The 16,967-nt window shown below is 42.9% G+C and overlaps 2 protein-coding genes across 2 annotated transcripts; both read left to right on the top strand.

Annotated features, from left to right (window-relative positions):
- Window positions 1–719: 719 nt before the first annotated feature.
- On the top strand, window positions 720–8,805 carry LOC130212019 (mucin-7-like). The gene is made up of 12 exons (XM_056443105.1): window positions 720–1,034; window positions 3,886–3,936; window positions 4,067–4,330; window positions 4,425–4,529; window positions 4,825–4,908; window positions 5,171–5,191; window positions 5,491–5,559; window positions 5,677–5,718; window positions 5,875–5,973; window positions 6,101–6,125; window positions 6,211–6,293; window positions 7,923–8,805. The coding sequence occupies exons 1-12, from the start codon at window positions 974–976 to the stop codon at window positions 7,934–7,936; spliced, it is 918 nt and encodes a 305-aa protein (XP_056299080.1). The 5' UTR covers window positions 720–973; the 3' UTR covers window positions 7,937–8,805.
- A 4,353-nt stretch (window positions 8,806–13,158) lies between these two features.
- Window positions 13,159–15,622, top strand: LOC130211801 (DNA damage-inducible transcript 4-like protein). The gene is made up of 3 exons (XM_056442801.1): window positions 13,159–13,247; window positions 13,427–13,623; window positions 14,179–15,622. Exons 2-3 carry the CDS (start codon window positions 13,539–13,541, stop codon window positions 14,664–14,666), a joined length of 573 nt encoding a protein of 190 aa, XP_056298776.1. The 5' UTR covers window positions 13,159–13,247; window positions 13,427–13,538; the 3' UTR covers window positions 14,667–15,622.
- The last annotated feature ends 1,345 nt before the right edge of the window (window positions 15,623–16,967 follow it).

The raw sequence follows: 16,967 nt of genomic DNA, 5'->3' as shown, positions 1-16,967 counted from the left end.
TACTCACAACATAAACTAACAATACATTTTAGCCAAGCTCGCACATTCTTGTCCTCGGTCTCCAACGTGTCTCTTCGGCCTCTTCAGCTGAAATCAAACACAATGCTCGAATGAAAGGAAGTAAACTCTGGCTTCCTGTTTTTTTTCGGGAGGGCCAAAACACCGGAGCTGGAGTTTGCAGCCTAAGAGGGACAATCTGAAAACCAACGAGACGTAGAAGTATCAAAGGGGAAATAATGGAAACATACGAGTGGTAGAGTGCGGGTAATGTTCAGGAGAAGAAAACCATCACTGAAAAGCCTCAAATAAGAGTCAAAAAGAGTCATCTTTGCTTTTAGTAGAAACTAGATTTTAATGAGACTGTTCCACAAACAATGAAGAATAGTAAAGACGTCATGGCCGTCAAGACTTGCCTCTTTGGACGTGCGTCTATAATCAGTGTTTATCCCAAACAAACTGTTTTCTTGATGTGCGTCTGTGTTTGTGTGTGAAATGTTGGACAGTGTGTGTACAAGTGGTCCCGAAGTACTTTGTTTTTCATATTTACTCGCACACAGTTCCTGGATACCATGTTGTTTATTTCCCGCTTGGTTGACACCCTGAACCTGAGGGATCACAAATGAAATAGCTGCTGCACCAGTACGTCCCAGTCTCCTCCCAACTGGTCAAGTGGTGTCAGCAGGGAAAGAAGAACAAACGATGGAAGTTCGTGAAGCATTCAAACACATTACTCCAAACTGAGACTCCTAAATGGACATCGGTGTGCGCCCACTGACCGCCTTGTGCCGGTCTCCACGGCCACCCACTTATTTTGTACGTCAGGAAGGGAAGCCAGTGTATTTCCTCCCCTTTCTTTATCCAAAGGAAGTGCCAAAATAAGCATCAGCAGCGGAGCGCCCGAGCACCTTTCCTACTGGCCACTGAGTTGGTGACCGAGGAAGAAGTCGGAGGGGTTTACGGCCGCACGATCACCATGAAGACCGCCAGTGTTCTCGTCCTCTTCCTGCTGGCATCCGTGCATTTCTTCACACCAGGTAAGGGAACCAATCAAACTGCTTTTTTGTTGTTGCTTGAGAGATATGTTGTTAGATCTCTCACAATCAGTTTTGAGGGGCCTTGAAATATTCTCAGCTGTCTGAGTTATTTTTCTTGTTTCTGTGCATTGTCAGTGTGTGGAGGATAAATAAAATAGCCATCTTCACTGATGTGTGAAAAACATTTCCACAGTTTGCGTTTCCTGTCAAATTGATGGGCCCCATTGTGAGAAAGGAGGAACACGTATGTTGTTGTGTTGTGAGGCAGTAGTTGTTCTGATGGATGATGTTTTCCTCGTGTTTTATCCTGATTTTGGTACGTGCAAAGATAAAGATCACAGTGTTGTTCAAAAGGCGCTCACACTTTGAACCGTTCCTCAGAGAGGTCCACTCAAAGGGTGTATTTCCGTTAATTGAGGCAGAGATAAGCTCTGTGTGTGTGTGTGTGTGTGTGTGTCTGTGTACGTGCCTTTTGGTTGTCCTTTGTACGAACAAGAAAGAGAAAAAAGTTGTTTGTTATTGAGTGTATTGAATCAAAGTGAAGATAGAATATATTTTCTCTATGAGCACATGAGACAAAGCACAAAACAAAACTAACTTTTAGGAATGAAAAGAAATGCCTGAAAGGAAAGGGGGGGGGGCTCTCGATTTGTTGGTTTTCCTTGTGCGGAGCCAAAAGGACCCCAGATAGGTGATCTCACAGCAGATAGCCGGTGGGAACCAAACTGCCCCCTTCTCTCAGATATACAGCAGATCAGTGTCCGGAGACCAAAATGTCCCAACTGGCACCCAATCTACTTCCAGCGTGGAGCCGTGAGCATCTGGAGGAAACACCCTCGGCCTGGCGGCTGCTCACCCGCCGGAGACGTGACTCATATGTGGGAGCGTTTTTGTTTTTTTGCACAGCATATAAAGAAAAGCGATGAAGAGAAAAAGAAAAAAAGAGTTCTGACCTTTCAACACCGACTTGAAATGAACTTGTTGACTTGCCCAAAAGGACAGTCGACATGACTTGAGGCTTCACTCTCAAATGTCCTAAAGGACTTGTCATGTGACAAAATACTGGAGACTTGACTTGGACTTGATCTGACATGTTTAGGACTTAGTTTGAACTTCTTTGCAATGAATTAGAACTCCAGATTAAAAAAGGTAGGCTTTATTTACTTAACTTTACTTAAAAATGTAGGCTTTATTTACTTACATTTACTTTAAAAGGTAGGCTTTATTTACTTAAATTTACTTTAAAAGGTAGGCTTTATTTACTTAACTTTACTTAAAAAGGTGGGCTTTATTTACTTAACTTTACTTAAAAAGGTGGGCTTTATTTACTTAAAAAGGTAGGCTTCATTTACTTAACTTTACTTAAAAAGGTAGGCTTTATTTACTTAACTTTACTTAAAAAGGTAGGCTTTATTTACTTAACTTTACTTAAAAAGGTGGGCTTTATTTACTTAACTTTACTTAAAAAGGTAGGCTTTATTTACTTAACTTTACTTAAAAAGGTGGGCTTTATTTACTTAACTTTCCTTAAAAAGGTAGGCTTTATTTACTTAAAAAGGTAGGCTTTATTTACTTAACTTTACTTAAAAAGGTAGGCTTTATTTACTTAACTTTACTTAAAAAGGTAGGCTTTATTTACTTAACTTTACTTAAAAGGTTGCGCTATTTACTTAACTTTACTTAAAAAGGTAGGCTTTATTTACTTAACTTTACTTAAAAAGGTGGGCTTTATTTACTTAACTTTACTTAAAAAGGTAGGCTTTATTTACTTAACTTTACTTAAAAAGGTGGGCTTTATTTACTTAACTTTACTTAAAAAGGTAGGCTTTACTTACTTAACACCTGACTATATGAAAACCATCCTTAATTTGGATGACTTAACCCTCCTGTTGCCTTTAGGGTCAATTTGACCCCATTCAATGTTTAATGTCGGTGTTCTTTGGGGTCAATTTGACCCCAGGCTGTTTTTCACTGTGTCAAACATATAAGAAATATCAACTTTTTTATATATTTAAAGGGCTATTTAGGTAGTCAACAAACAAACATAAAGTACCTCACACTTAAACTTGGGAAACAATATTAATTCTAATAATTTTCTGGAGGTTTAAATTGCTGGGGTCAAATTGACCCCCGAGGGTAAAATATGTAAGTAAATGTTAAGGTAACAGGAGGGTTAAACAACTTAAAATTCACTTGGACTGAAAAAACCTGAAATAATGAGCGGAAGATGTCGGGGCTTTAGACTTCTCTGAGGGAACCTCTCTGGCAAGAGGAGCTGCTTTTCATGATGGGACTCGTGAAACCAGACGGAGCCGCATGCCGTCGGTGCTTGAGGGCCGGGGCCGGTGAGGAAGATGTTGAATGGGATGCGAGCTGAAAGCGATGAAGACAGGATGCTTGGTTGCTGAGGTCAGGGGACAACAATAGTGCGTCTGGGACAGGATGCAGCTTCACACTGCTGAAGCGCTTCAAGCAGAGGATATCCACCTCAACACGCCGCGACCTCCACCACTATCTTGACTCCTCATCCCTAGTCTGACACTCGGAGCAGGGGCCTTTGTCTCGGACGTCGGGTTTTAAGGCCGTGCCAAACAGGAACCGTGTTAATATGCAACTGTGGACCTAAAATAGAGAATCTGTCTGAGAAAATGTTTTGCACGGACAAACTGTGTCTGGTGTTTTGGTACTGGAGGCTGAATTAGAGCACATTGGTTTATAACACAGACAGTGGTGATATGAACCGAAGAGCCAGCTTGGTGGACTGGACAATGACTTCTGGTTCGGGATTTCACTTCTCACATATAAATAATAAATTAATAAAACTTTAAATGTTTGTGTTTTTGCTTTACAGTTTCATCAGATGCTGAGGCATCAGCATCCCCGAGAACACATATAGCCACAAGTAAGTATGGCATTAATGCAAAAGTTACATTTGGGAAATACATTTATTTACTCTCGGGTGGAGAAGATCTATTTGTATATCATAAGAACCATTTATATGTACATTTATTTTGTTTTTTGTATATTTACAGCACTGGCGGTGCCAGCAAAAGCCCCAACTGCAGCACCACATGTAGCACCAACCGCTGCACCTGATGGAGCACCAACCGTCGCACCACATATAGCACCCACCATAGCACCAACCGTAGCACCGGGCGTACCACCAACCGTAGAACCAACCACAAAAGCAGCGGCAACCACAGCGGCAGCACCAACTCCAAAGGCAACGACGACGAAACCACAACCTGCAGCTCCCACTGCTCCTCGAGTCGCCACCAGCAAGTCTCCTGAGAACAGTGAGACTGAAGATGGATACATACGATACTCCTTGTAGACGTGTTTGGCCATGTTCCTTAAAAAAAGATTCTTTCATTTCCCTTTTATTTCTAGAAAAAACTGAGGCGGCAACCCTCGCGCCGAAGAGGCCCGTGGCCTCAGCGACCGCAGCATCTGCAGCCACCGGGGCCTCGACAGCTCGCCCTGTGACCCGGAAAAGTGAGACTGTATTTGAATTCATGGGTTTAAGGATGCACAGCCTTCACCTACATAATGTCATTTTGAAGCTTAGCACCAATCAGGAAGAGGCTCAAAATGACCAGAAAAAGACACAAAAAAGACGACAAAAAGACCGAAACGACTACAAAAAGATGCAAAGCAGCTGCAAAGAAACTCAGAAGAGAGAGAATAATACATATCATAAGACATATAGTAAAGTCCACAATTTAAACAAAAATAAAGAATATTTAGTGAGCTTTGTTTCCTTTTCATTTTCTTTTTCTTTTCATCTTAGCTTTGATAAATGTCAGTTTTCAACCAAGATCTCCTCAGCCCGACTCTGGAAACCACACGGTGGTCCACACAACTGAGACTCCAGGTAACACGTTGTACAGCTTTTGTCCCATCAAGGTTTTTATCATAATCATACACGGGATGCATTTTTCTAGAGGTTGAGCCGGGCGTGACCACGCTGCATGAACTCTTTTACATCCAGTATTTAAAGACGTATTTAAACCAATTACAATAGTGTTGTGATGATTGCACCGAGAGACCAAAGGAAATAACTCGATCGTCTCAGAATGATGATTCAGAAATGAAATGTCAAACGTTTGACTCAAATTATCTTTATTTTAATATAGGTACACCTCCTCCTGCCCCAGGTACTGTATAGTATTGTGTACATGTGTTGCCCTCTTTAAAACAAGCACTTCTCTTTCTTCTTCTTATATTCTTCATATTTATTTCTTTATATTCATAAATAAAAACATAATGCCAACATAATATGACAAATACAGCGGGTTAACACTTCCATGAAAATGTACATTTAAAGATTGAATGCATCTTTCTAGGTGCATAGTTTATTGATCGTAAAGCAGATGTAACATCATTGTAGATGATTTCATGGCTTTACTCGGTAATAATAATGAATAGTAATTCCTTAATTGCAATGTGGTTGCAGCACACCACACCACGAGACCTGCAGGGACGCCACCGCATCTGAATGAAAAGGGTGCGGAGACAGGTGCAGGTAAGTCATCCTGTGCTACCAGAATGCATTTGGGTATTCTGCATATGAAGCCATGAACAAAATAACGCAAGCCCATTCATAAACCATTTTTAATCATAAAACACTTTGTTTTGAAAGGTTCTCTGTCTGGCACTGATGGAAAAGTACCCCCCAAATCAGGTAATGCACACACCTGTACTCTGCTTAACTCACGAGTCCCCACGAACACCTGTAAAGACAGTTTGGGCTCACAAAGACAGAGCGCGTTAAGGTCATTGAAGGTTAACTTTGAGGTCGCTGCTACATCACCGGTCTGCCCCCCCCCCTCCCCCACAGACAAAAGGCTGTGGTGGATTCTGTTGCCCGTCCTCCTGGTGGGAGCTGCCGCGACCATCGTCCTCAAATCCAAATGCAAGAAGATCCACGATCACTCGGGTACGTGCACGGCGTCCTTCACATGCACCCGGCACTCGGAAGTGTGCGAGCGTTGTTTGATTTTGAAATGGAAAGATGAATATGTTTGACATGGTCTCATCGGCGCCTCTCGTCCTCTCTTCAACAGAAACCATTGACACCGGAACGGAGAAGTAAGTGTGAACTTCTTCTTCTTTGAAAAAGCGTGCACACCACTTAACCATCTCTCTCTCTCTCTCTCTCTCTCTCGCCGTGCAGCGCATCTTTCCAGAGCAGACCCGAAAGCACCAAAGACGGTGTCATGCTCCTCGGCGTGAAGTCGGCGGCGGCAGAAGAAACTGGTGAGCGGCCTTCTGTCTCTTTCCTGTCTGCGTGTCCGCTCGTCCCTCGGCGTAGAGCGGTCTCTCCAGACACGGACTCGCAGGGATTCCAGGAAAGTTTCAGGCTTTTAATATCTTATTGTACTGTACGGGCTTCTGGGACTCTGCTGGGCAACAGAAGGTGTTTCCTGTGATTTTGCACCCCCTCCCCCTCCCATCCCCTCCGCTCCCCTCCCCACCCTCGATCAAGCAGCCGGGCGAGAGAGATAGGGGACTTCCTCACATAAACACAGATTATTTTGGACAGCAGCTATTGTGCGGTCTGTAAATGTCAGTGCGGCCCAGATGCCGTCAGGCGTGTGCGTGTGCCCGTCCACGGGGCCGCATGTGTCATATGTGGCTTGTACACAGGCTCAATGCCCCTTCCCCCCCCCCCCCTAGAAAAAAACAAAAGTATAATGGGCACTAAATGTGCGGCCTTCCTTCCCTCAGACGATCCGCCCTACTTCATTTGTCCAGCGGGAAACGGACTCATGCTTTAGGAATTTCTCCGAGGAAGAACGTGTTTATGTTTTTACGTCTTTGGACTGTAGCTTTCATAAATTCTTATCCGACTGCAAAAACTCATACATGCCGCACACACACACACACAGTGAGTTTTCACAAACTTAGAAAGAGATTTTTATACCTACATATGGAGAGGGTCCTCCTCACAGAGCCGGCGGCCATGTTTCTACGGTAGCCCAAAACAGACAAACCAAACGCCGGCTCGAGGTGGGGCCGTTCCCGCTTGTTCACGTTTGTTCTCATCGGGCCACCGTAGTTCTCGGCGCTTGGCAAACGGGAGAAGATTCAGCAATCTGCAACCTCACCGAAGGCGCTGCCAAATCCTGCGCATTATATTAGATCTTTAATGCAGCAGTTCTGGGATCTGTTACAGAAGGGGTGTTTGAGAAGAATCTTTTAAAGATCTCCTCTTCATCACAATATCAATTAAGCAGACTGCTTGACACCATTTAAACTCTTACTGTTAAAATTAATTGTGTTATTGTTGGAAACCTTTCAAGCCCAAATACTTTTTAAAACACATATTTGCTAATTACCTTCGCATTGAAAATGCGGAAGGTTATGTTTTGTTCGCCGTGTATTTATTTATTTATTTATTTGTATGCGTGTTATTCGCATAACAAAAAAAGTTTTAAACCGAATCGCATGAAATTTGGTGGGATGGTTGGTTATTATCCGGGGACCATTTGATTAGATTTTGGGATCAATCGGGTCAAAGGTCAAGGTCATGGAAAGGGCAACATCTTCTTTTTACCATAGCACGGTCAATTTTTATCCAATTGGCAACTAATGCCAAAATGTTCATAATTCAATGCCCAATCTTGTGATATGCGAAGGTATGCGCTCTACCGAGTGCCCATTCTAGTTCCTTTATGGAGTGCCCTTGGGAATCACTACTTTAAGGATTTATTTCCAAAAATGTCCGACCAGATGAACTGTTGCATCAGAGAGCAAGAGGGAAAGAGTCGGTATCGCTACACCGGGGACATAATGTTCGCGCTTTTCGGGTCGGATTAACTTCTCTCATCACGAATTATTCTTGTTTGATTGGATCACTTGCCTCTCTTGTTATGTATGTTTCAGCTGCTGCGAGATAATGCAAAAAAAAGACAAAAGAAGGGCAGCAACATCAAGATCGGCCGGTGGTTGGGTCCTGCACACCGACGGTCTTAAGGAGCCGTTAAGATGTTTGATTTTATGAATTATTTTTGTGAAACATTTTGGAAAGCAGAAACGAATGCATGATTCTGCGTGTTGAAAACGGTTCTGTTTGTAAGTGAACTCCTAGTTTCAATCACAAAACACATTCCCTTGGACTCATACAGTAAATATTTTAATTGAAAGTATGAGATGAACACTTTAAGTAGATTAATCATTGCCTGTGGAATTGAATAAATGAACTTAATCTGCTTTAGTTCAGTATTCTGTAGACAAAGACACACCTAAATACTACTTATATCTGTCCACATGATGGCCCACAAAACACATCTCCTGTACAGTGCACTGACCTCACGTTTGACTGTCATAGTTGTATATTGTCTTTTGGTTGTGTTGTTTGTTTCATCATGGATGTCCTTTGAACTGCAGATTGTGATGTTTTTAGTTTGTCCTTTAATTTCCCCCAAAGGAAGGCATTGTAACTAGCTCTTTTGAGGTGTGCTAATATATATATATATATATTTGTTATGTGTCTCGGTGAAGTATTTCTTAATAAGTTGTTGCTTCTCCACTGCAAACGTGTATTAAGCCAACCAAGTTAGTGTTGTACATTCACCATCAATTGTGTGTGCATGCGAAGGATTTGCAGTAATGTTACAATTTAAGTTGTTAGCAAATATTCAAGCACAATAAATAAGTGAAGCAGATGCAGGGGGGTGTATTGAAATGACACTGTAACCGCTTTATGTCTGAATTTCGTTGCTCTCAACCTCAAGTTGTCATCCTCAATAAATCCCTCGGAAACGGATGAGTTGTGCAGCTTCAGTTCTTTGAATCCACTCGTGAACTTACGTTGAGGTATTTGTTCATCGGTGTGGTTTAACATCATATTATGTTAAATTACTTTTTGAGTTTGACATTGCTCTTCAAATTTATCAAAAGTCATTTTCAGCCGTATATTTCTCAATTCATTAGTAGCTTTTCTTACTTGTTAAATTCAGTAACTCTGATTAGACTGAGAACAATCTGACCTGCTGTTCTGCTCCTGAAGTTTAACGTCCTGTACTTAAGCCCCAGTGTCAGTTCAGGGATTTGCCACTAGAGGGAGCAAAAGGTCAACACAAAACACAGGAGCAACAGCGGCTGCCCCAGTTTGTGAGCTGCTGTTTATTGCAGAGCGATTTCATGAGGCTGTTGACAGGAGTGAGATGTAGGGGTACGACTCACACTCTGCTTGATCTTCTTAACACAGCTCTCATTTAGTGCAGCACAGACACGCTCACAACCAAGTGAGCGTTGAGATTGTCATGGAACTAATTAAATGTCCCGGCAGCCTATAAATGCAAAAGACTTTTGTAGTCATGACCTCCATTTTTTTATTCGATTCACACGGGGGTAATAAGCACCGGCTGTATCTGTGGCCTTTGTAAAATGAGACTGGGCAACGGCTTGGACTGTGGGCACAGACAGTGAGCAGATGGGCAGAAGGCCCACCACACCACCATGAGTTACATGCAGGATGCCAGGCCATTCTCCTTCAGTTTCTATCCACAACTCATGTGTGCAGTCTCCTTTTTTAGGCCAGATAACCTCTTAATTTTCCCTTTCAATCTTAAAGTGTCTGACAGTGAAAAATCAATGTTTGAGATAATTTCAATCGATCGCCATCATTGCTGAATATCGCCTTTGTGAGGCCTTATTGATTCAAAATGATAAGCTCTGGAGAACAGGTTTCCACATGTTTAATCTCTTGCTGTGTAATACTTGCAGAACAGCAAACATTACAGATTAGAACCAGCAGATTATCCTCAGGTTAAGTGGAAAAACAATGGGACTAAATGATGCCTTAAAGTGTACATTTCAGTGTTGCTGATGCATATTCCTTGTTTGTGTAGGATGCCTTAAATTAGACACACGTGTGAAAAGCAGAGAACATGTCCTTTGGCTTCAGGTGGCCTTGGGGCCGTGCTGTTGCCTCGTGCTACCATAGCGACATGTAAACTGAGGAAAGTCTCAGTCAAATTAGTCCAACTGTAACCAACGGTGCATTAAAACCAACTGTTTTCTTCTCAAATGAACTGTTAAAGCCAACTGTGAACACAAGCAGAGCTTCTGCCCAATCAAGTAACAGGAGAAGCTCCTTTCCACATATTAACTTCCATTATGAATACATGTGAATATTCTAACGAAGAAAAACCCATCATATCACATGTTCTCAAGGACTTTTACTTGTGGGGGATCTACTTCTTTACTGTGTTCAACGTTCTGCTATATGCACAGAGAGCACTCCTGCACATGCAAGCTGCTTTTCTATCTCCTGCGGTACAGAAGTGCAACTCAGCAGAAAGACTCCTGTTGTTAAACTCCATGTGGGAGGGAAGGCGGGCGCAGCGAGGAGCACGGAGCGGTGTCAGCTTGGCATACCGGGCGTCTTGATGGGGGCTAACAGAAGGTTCATGGATGGATAAGTAACCTGAAACACAACACGTGTTATCTGTTGCCTCGATAAGGGAAACAGGAGTTTGCACGTGGAAAAAATTCACAAGCAAGATTTTGGATGACTCGCCTTTCCAATACGAGAGTGTGAAGGTCAAAAGCAGAGGGGCTTCACATTACGTGGCCCGGTCTTTTACCCTGTATCATACACAAGCCACATGCAGGAGGGGCCGCACTCCGAAAACACTCAAAGTTAAAATAGAGGCAGAATGAGAAACATCTTCAGCAAATGGATTGATCCTCCAGAGAGCTGACAGCAGCTGTTAGCACCGCGTCGGCCTCCTGAGCTTTTAGGTGCAGAGTTCAGAGGTCTTCGGGACTTTCTTTCAGTCAGAAGTCCGGAGCCTCGGTCTGAGCTGCGTTCTTTCTGAGCTATATCTTTCTCGTTCTGCACACTTGTGGCGTTGTTTGACGTATTCTCAAGATATCACGTTGAGCGGCTCCTAGATGGGTTTCCTGTTGCATGAATCTGCTGCAGTGTTATTGCACTTCTTAACACTGGGAGTAAAGTTGCTCTTACAGCTAAAAATGATCATGTAACTGCCCTGAATGCACAGCTGCACATAGAATTGATGTGCACCTTCTGCACACATAGTTGTAATGGGCGCAGGAGTATATTTTTACCCAGCTAACCCACATTGTTGCAGGTTATGGGAACGTCTGCAGATACGAGTTGGACAAGAGACAGGTTTCAGATATAGAGTCTGAAGTATTTTCCTTTTCTTAATCGTTTCCCTGAAGATCACTCTCAAGATTCTCCATTTTACAGGATATAGAAAATGTTTAATCTGACCTGAATATATCTTATATTAAACAGTAAACACATTTCTGCTTGTTATGTTTGTATGATACAGTGCTAAATGTGGGCTACTGGGTCCAAATGATAGCTTCCTCAGAGCTGTAGGGACTTTGTCAGGATGAATTTAGGTCAAAACCTCCTTAAAACCGCGTGTTAATGAGAGCTGGCGCGATGCATCTTTGAACTTTGGTCTCAACACCTGATTCAGAAGCATGTTCTTCCTTGCGGCGGATAGATCATCAACTAGCCAATATTGTTTTATTGATTTCAGTATTTTAGTATTAACACGTGTTTCAACACAGTTTAATCGCAACATTTCCCAGTGTACCTCAACAAACTGTTTCATGTTTCATATTTCAGCCTTTGTCTCAATTAAACTCTTAAGATAAAGAAATACATTTGCATTAAAACTGCTCAGATTCACACTCCAATAAGAAAGGTGTCAAACTAATGTCTTTTGAACAAACACCTTGCGTATCCAGCCCTTTACACATCGAGCCTGCTTCCACAAAGGCAGTAACACTAGCTAAAGCATGTGACTTTTCTTTCTGAGGCATATCTAGTTCTCCCCATGTGACTGGAGGAAAGCACTCTCTCTCGCTCCCTCAGCCACTGGATTCCATTACCCTTCAGCCAGCAGAGCTGCTGGGGGCGAGAGGGGCAGATCCAGTTACGGCTGTATGATGATGGATAATCTGCTGATGAGATGAACAACTGTGCTCAGTGTTTACCTGCCACATGTACAAACACGTACACATACAAAGACAGTGAGATGTAAGTAAAGCTGTCCGAGCAGCTGCTTCCTCCATCCTTATGTAAAACGGGCCACTAATGTCTGTCTTCATTTGCTTTAGACATACATTTGGGGAAAAAGTTTCGCTTACTTTGCACATGACTGGTTGATGTGAAAGCCAGAGAGTATAGATTTTCTGTGTGTCTTTTTTTGGGGGGTAGTATTTGACAAGGCAACCACTGCTTCAGCTTGGATTGGAGTGTGGGGGTTCCTAAACTTGAGTTCAGACTCCATGTTTATGCATCGGTCTTTTATTTCAACACCAGAATACTTATTTGAATGTTACTGAAAATGCCATAATACAAAAAAAAAATGCTGTTGATTGTTGTTTTGTCTATGATAAAACCTAATGAGTAGGATTTGACAACACCATGGCATAATGTAAAAGCCTCATGGGATTTATATATATAGTTGTGTCTTTGCAGAGGGGCTTTTTTAAATAAATATTTTTCAAAAATATGAAATTCTGTTTATATCTATATTGTTACTGCATGGTACTTCTAAACTTTACTAAAAACCAACACGACTCGTATGTGATTGGCATAGCCGTCATTCCACAAAATCCCCAAATATGTAGGTTAATTGAGCCTGAAATAAAGTACCCAAGGAACATTATCTGTGTCTGAACACCAATACTGACAATGAATACTAACACTAAGACTTTTCATAAAAAAACATTTGACCATTGTATTTCAGTATGACACAATATGTGTGTTTGCCCTTCTTGCTCTAGTTTCGGTCACTGTCACCGTGTCAGTGTTGTAAATATTTCCAAACAGGAAATAACAAGCAAGGTCGAGGCGGATTAATCCCAGAAAATCCGGTTTTCAAAGTAAACACAAAACTTCACCTCTAACGAACTTTATTAAGCAGGCTACCTGGTCCATGTAGCAACACAAACATGCTCCCAAAGTATTGGCCATTTTTTTTATTTCAAGGGCCCTTTCGCAGCCAATCGGCGAAGGGCTGCGTGTTTCAGGTCGAGAGGCGCGCTCTGATTGGTCAAACCCCTCGAGTCAGCTGAGTCGCGGAAGGTATAAATACTCCTCATAACTTTTCGGCCAGAAAGCACTTTGTGTTAGTGTGAGAGAAGAGCGGCGTATTTATTTGTTTGTGACAAAACTGCCTAAACTAATATTTTTTGAACGAGTTAATATTCAAGGTAAGTCATTTATTATCTTTGTTTAGTGTGTGGCTGGGGGGTTAAATTGGCATCTTAATGGCTAACGTTGCCCTATTTGACCAGTTTGAAGTGGTCACGTGAGAATAGCCATCTGAATGCGCCACCTGTCTCTGAACAAAACACGACCTGTTTCTGACGCTGCTGCTGTCTCTCTGCAGGCTGCTTTGATAGAAGAAGAAGAAGAAGAAGAAGAAGAAGAAGAAGAAGAAGAAGAAGAAGAGCCACCACAGAGACAGCAGCTCGCTCCCGGAGACGTCCAGACTTGTCAGCATGGTCGCCACGAGCAAGTTAAAGACCAAGAGCAGCGAACGCATTTCAGTCGACCGAAGATATGACCAGGCTTGCATTGAGAAAGGTAAGCGCTCTAGCCTTTTCTGTGTTCTTGTTTGTGTGTGACTGTATAGATGACCTGCGAGTTGCTGGATACTTCCATTGGTGTGCTTGTTTATCCCAGTGTGGTGCATGGCTGCAGCAGTGGAGGAGATGGGGAGGGGAGGGGAGGCGATGTCAACAGAGGATGAAGTCATCCCTTCAGCCCCTCTTCACAACAACAACCTGTGTAGAACAGCCAGACTGCACGTCTTTCTCTCTGTCCAAAGCTGAATTATTGTATTGTGAAACTCGATTGTGATTGGTTTGATTCACATCTGCAGGTTTTAGATGGTTCAGCAGTCTGTCCTTGATTGCATATTGTTTTATTCTCTCATATGTTGACTCAAAATTCACAAACTGCAACCATAGGGGATATAAAAGCAGATCAAGTCTTCTCATCACTTATTCATGTTAGGAGCGGTCAGAATTTATTGAAAAACATATGTGCATAATGTGTCGTGAAAGGGTCGTTTATTGGAGGGCTCTTAACCTACATTAAAATAATACATCCGGTCACCTAAATGTTATGCTTCCATAGAACTGGATTTCTGGGACCACTGCTTGGCCGAGCCCCAGAGGACCGCGGATGTCACTGAAGACCGAAGCTGTCAACAGCTGGCCAAGATGTTTGAGAACTGCCTGTCTCGAGCCAAGAAGACGACGCTCCACTGCTCCTCGGTGCTGGTACCAGAGAAGCTCACGCGGCGGATCGCTCGGGAGGTCCTGCGGCTGGCGTCGTGCGAGCCCTGCGGTCTGCGCGGCTGCATCCTGTACGTCGACCTGGAGCTGGACAAAGGCTGCAAGCGGCTGGAGCGCATCATGTACGACGCCAGCGTGGCGCCCACCTTCGAGCTGACTCTCGTGTTCAAGCAGGACGGCACCGCCTGGCCCAGCCTCCGGGACCTATTCATGGGAGCCTGCTTTGCCCCGACTTTTCGGCACGTACTTAAACTGAGTCCAGGTTTCCGGCTGATCAAGAAGAAACTGTACTCCTCCTCGGCTGGTACCGTGGTAGAGGAGTGCTGAACAATGGGAGGGATTGGATTGGAGATCCGGTTTCCTGTGGCTATACGCACCTCTGCCCAAATGTAAATGACACTCTGGTGGTGTCATATTTTCTACAGTGCTTTTTGTACAATGCATTTTGTCTGAATAACTACGAGTACAGTTCCAAACTAAACTAGTCAGTTCAGTTTGGAACTTGGGATGTAAAGTTATAAACTTGTATGCAAACTGCCTGACAGTTCTGGGTCTGGCTTCTTGTGTGTTTTTTAAAATTGGCACGATTGTAATATTCTGGATGTTAATTGTTTTTGGTTTTTAAACCAGACCATTTGTAGCTCTAACTCAATTTTAAATTGTACATTTTGTAAATGAATGTAAAACGCTGTTCACGTCAATGCATTTGAGAGGGACGTACTGTGGGTACACTTTAGTTCAAGACACGAGCGACTTTGTTGACTCGTCTGTTTCCAGATGTGTTGAATGTGTCCGGCAGCAGTAAACACACCTGGGCTTGAAGAGGCTGAAATCTAGTCTTTTGGGGGCCATAAGTAGCATGTTGTGTAATGCTGTGTTCAGGGGCTGCGGGTGATTTTAAGACTGACCGTCTTATGGAGATGCTGCTGTCACCGTGTATGCTCCTTGCACTTGGGAAATGTGGTTGCCTTAAATGTACATTTTCTTTTCACTCTGAGCTGTGGGTGTATAAATGTAAACCGTTTTTAACGCAATTGTATTTGTAACCCCCCCCACCCCCTCCTTCCCTCCCCCAGTATTGCGTCAATGTCGAGCCTTTCGAGACTATTAAAAAGATGTTTCACACAAAGGTAAACGCTTGCTTGATTTTATGGAATTTGTTGACACCGACGGGCCCAGCTTATACTTTGGGTTTCTGCTGGATTTCTGTTTTTTAATACCATTTTAACTTCCTGTTGAAGGAAATGTAAGTTGTCTATTGGACAATAAACAACCTTATCCTTATACATTTGAAAACTTAGAGTGCAATTTGTTCTGAGTTGCACTAATTCGTTTGTTCACATTACTGTGCATATTCTGGAGCCATGACTAAGCCAGAAGTGGGCGGGGCCACAGTGGTACAATGCTTGCTTTCTCAACTGGACAACAAGATTTCTAAAAGAATGTGATGCGCGTGTCATGCGTCCTGCTGACCCGTATGACAAGAGTTTTCAGCTTGACATCATGGAAACCACCAGCAGTCACTAGAACGATGCCATAGGCAATCTGTTTCATTCTATCGTAGAAACTAACTCACTTTGCCCATCACTTTAACATGCCCAGTTATAGAGTCACTATTGTTTTGCTCTCTTTACTAAAACACTTAATCTGCGTGAGCCTGCAGAGTTTGTGTGGCGCTTCTGACTTTAATGGAGGCGTCTCCATCGTGATTTTTGTGAGAGCCTTTTGTCAGTTGCACAAATAAGGCTGAACTGAAGATCGTGCTTGTGTGCATGAATTTGGGCTAAAATAATTCGCACTTCCCGTCGATTGCGTAACGTTTGACCAGTTACACGATCACGTTGTTCATGCGCGGACAATCGCACTGGGGCCCCATGGTCACAGGAGGTTAATGGCAGAAGCACATGATCTTGTGCAAGATGCATCACCGTCATTGTGAACGGACAAAGCGCCAGTGATCATTTACTCGGTGTCACATGTACACAACCTCTCTTGACCCCTTTCTCGCTGTGCAAATGTGGGTCAGCAATACAAGTTAACATTGGGGGCCCATGGTATGAGTATTCAGTCCGTCTGTGAAGAATCTATGGTCAATATATAACTAGGGTATACTTTACGAATGGATATGAAAAACTAAGTTGTGCAGAATGAGTAACAACCATATGTAGTTAAGAATATTTGTCAAACCATACCTTTTAAAAGTACTTGGATTGTTTCACCAGTCCTAGAATTTATAGACCAGATATTTGCAGCTGAATCAGAAATATGTGTAGATTCATGACACCCACACTAGGCCTTCTGTCAGTTGTTGAATTAGATCAGCCTTCTGAGCCATATGAGAATCTTTGTTCAGAACATTTTCTTCAAATGTGACATTTACAGAATATTACATTCTGGTTCATGCTGTGTGTGCAAAAAATGGCAGCAAATGCTCCTACCAAGACACACAAACACACACAAACCAACATGAATAATCTACCCTCTAGCCCCCCCCCCCCCTCCCATGGAAAACTACTGAAGGCCATTGCAAAGCTGCTGCAACCAAAATATTCTGGGACACTGTACTGGCTGGGCAGCTCATTCACTGAAGCGCATGACTCCATGTGGGGTACTTAAGATTCTCAATGT

The sequence above is a fragment of the Pseudoliparis swirei genome, chromosome 21, assembly GCF_029220125.1.
Source record: "Pseudoliparis swirei isolate HS2019 ecotype Mariana Trench chromosome 21, NWPU_hadal_v1, whole genome shotgun sequence".
In the NCBI taxonomy this organism is placed as follows: domain Eukaryota; kingdom Metazoa; phylum Chordata; class Actinopteri; order Perciformes; family Liparidae; genus Pseudoliparis; species Pseudoliparis swirei.
Note: the sequence above shows the minus strand (reverse complement) of the source record. Positions and strands in the feature narration are given on the sequence as shown.

Bases quoted from the DNA above. Each gene is read 5' to 3' on its own strand.
- LOC130212019 (XM_056443105.1), top strand. From the start codon at position 974: ATGAAGACCGCCAGTGTTCTCGTCCTCTTCCTGCTGGCATCCGTGCAT. The intron at 5,719-5,874 runs GTAATGCACACA...CCTCCCCCACAG, and splicing joins AAAAGTACCCCCCAAATCAG to ACAAAAGGCTGTGGTGGATT. The intron at 5,974-6,100 runs GTACGTGCACGG...TCTCTTCAACAG, and splicing joins GAAGATCCACGATCACTCGG to AAACCATTGACACCGGAACG.
- LOC130211801 (XM_056442801.1), top strand. From the start codon at position 13,539: ATGGTCGCCACGAGCAAGTTAAAGACCAAGAGCAGCGAACGCATTTCA. The intron at 13,624-14,178 runs GTAAGCGCTCTA...ATGCTTCCATAG, and splicing joins CCAGGCTTGCATTGAGAAAG to AACTGGATTTCTGGGACCAC.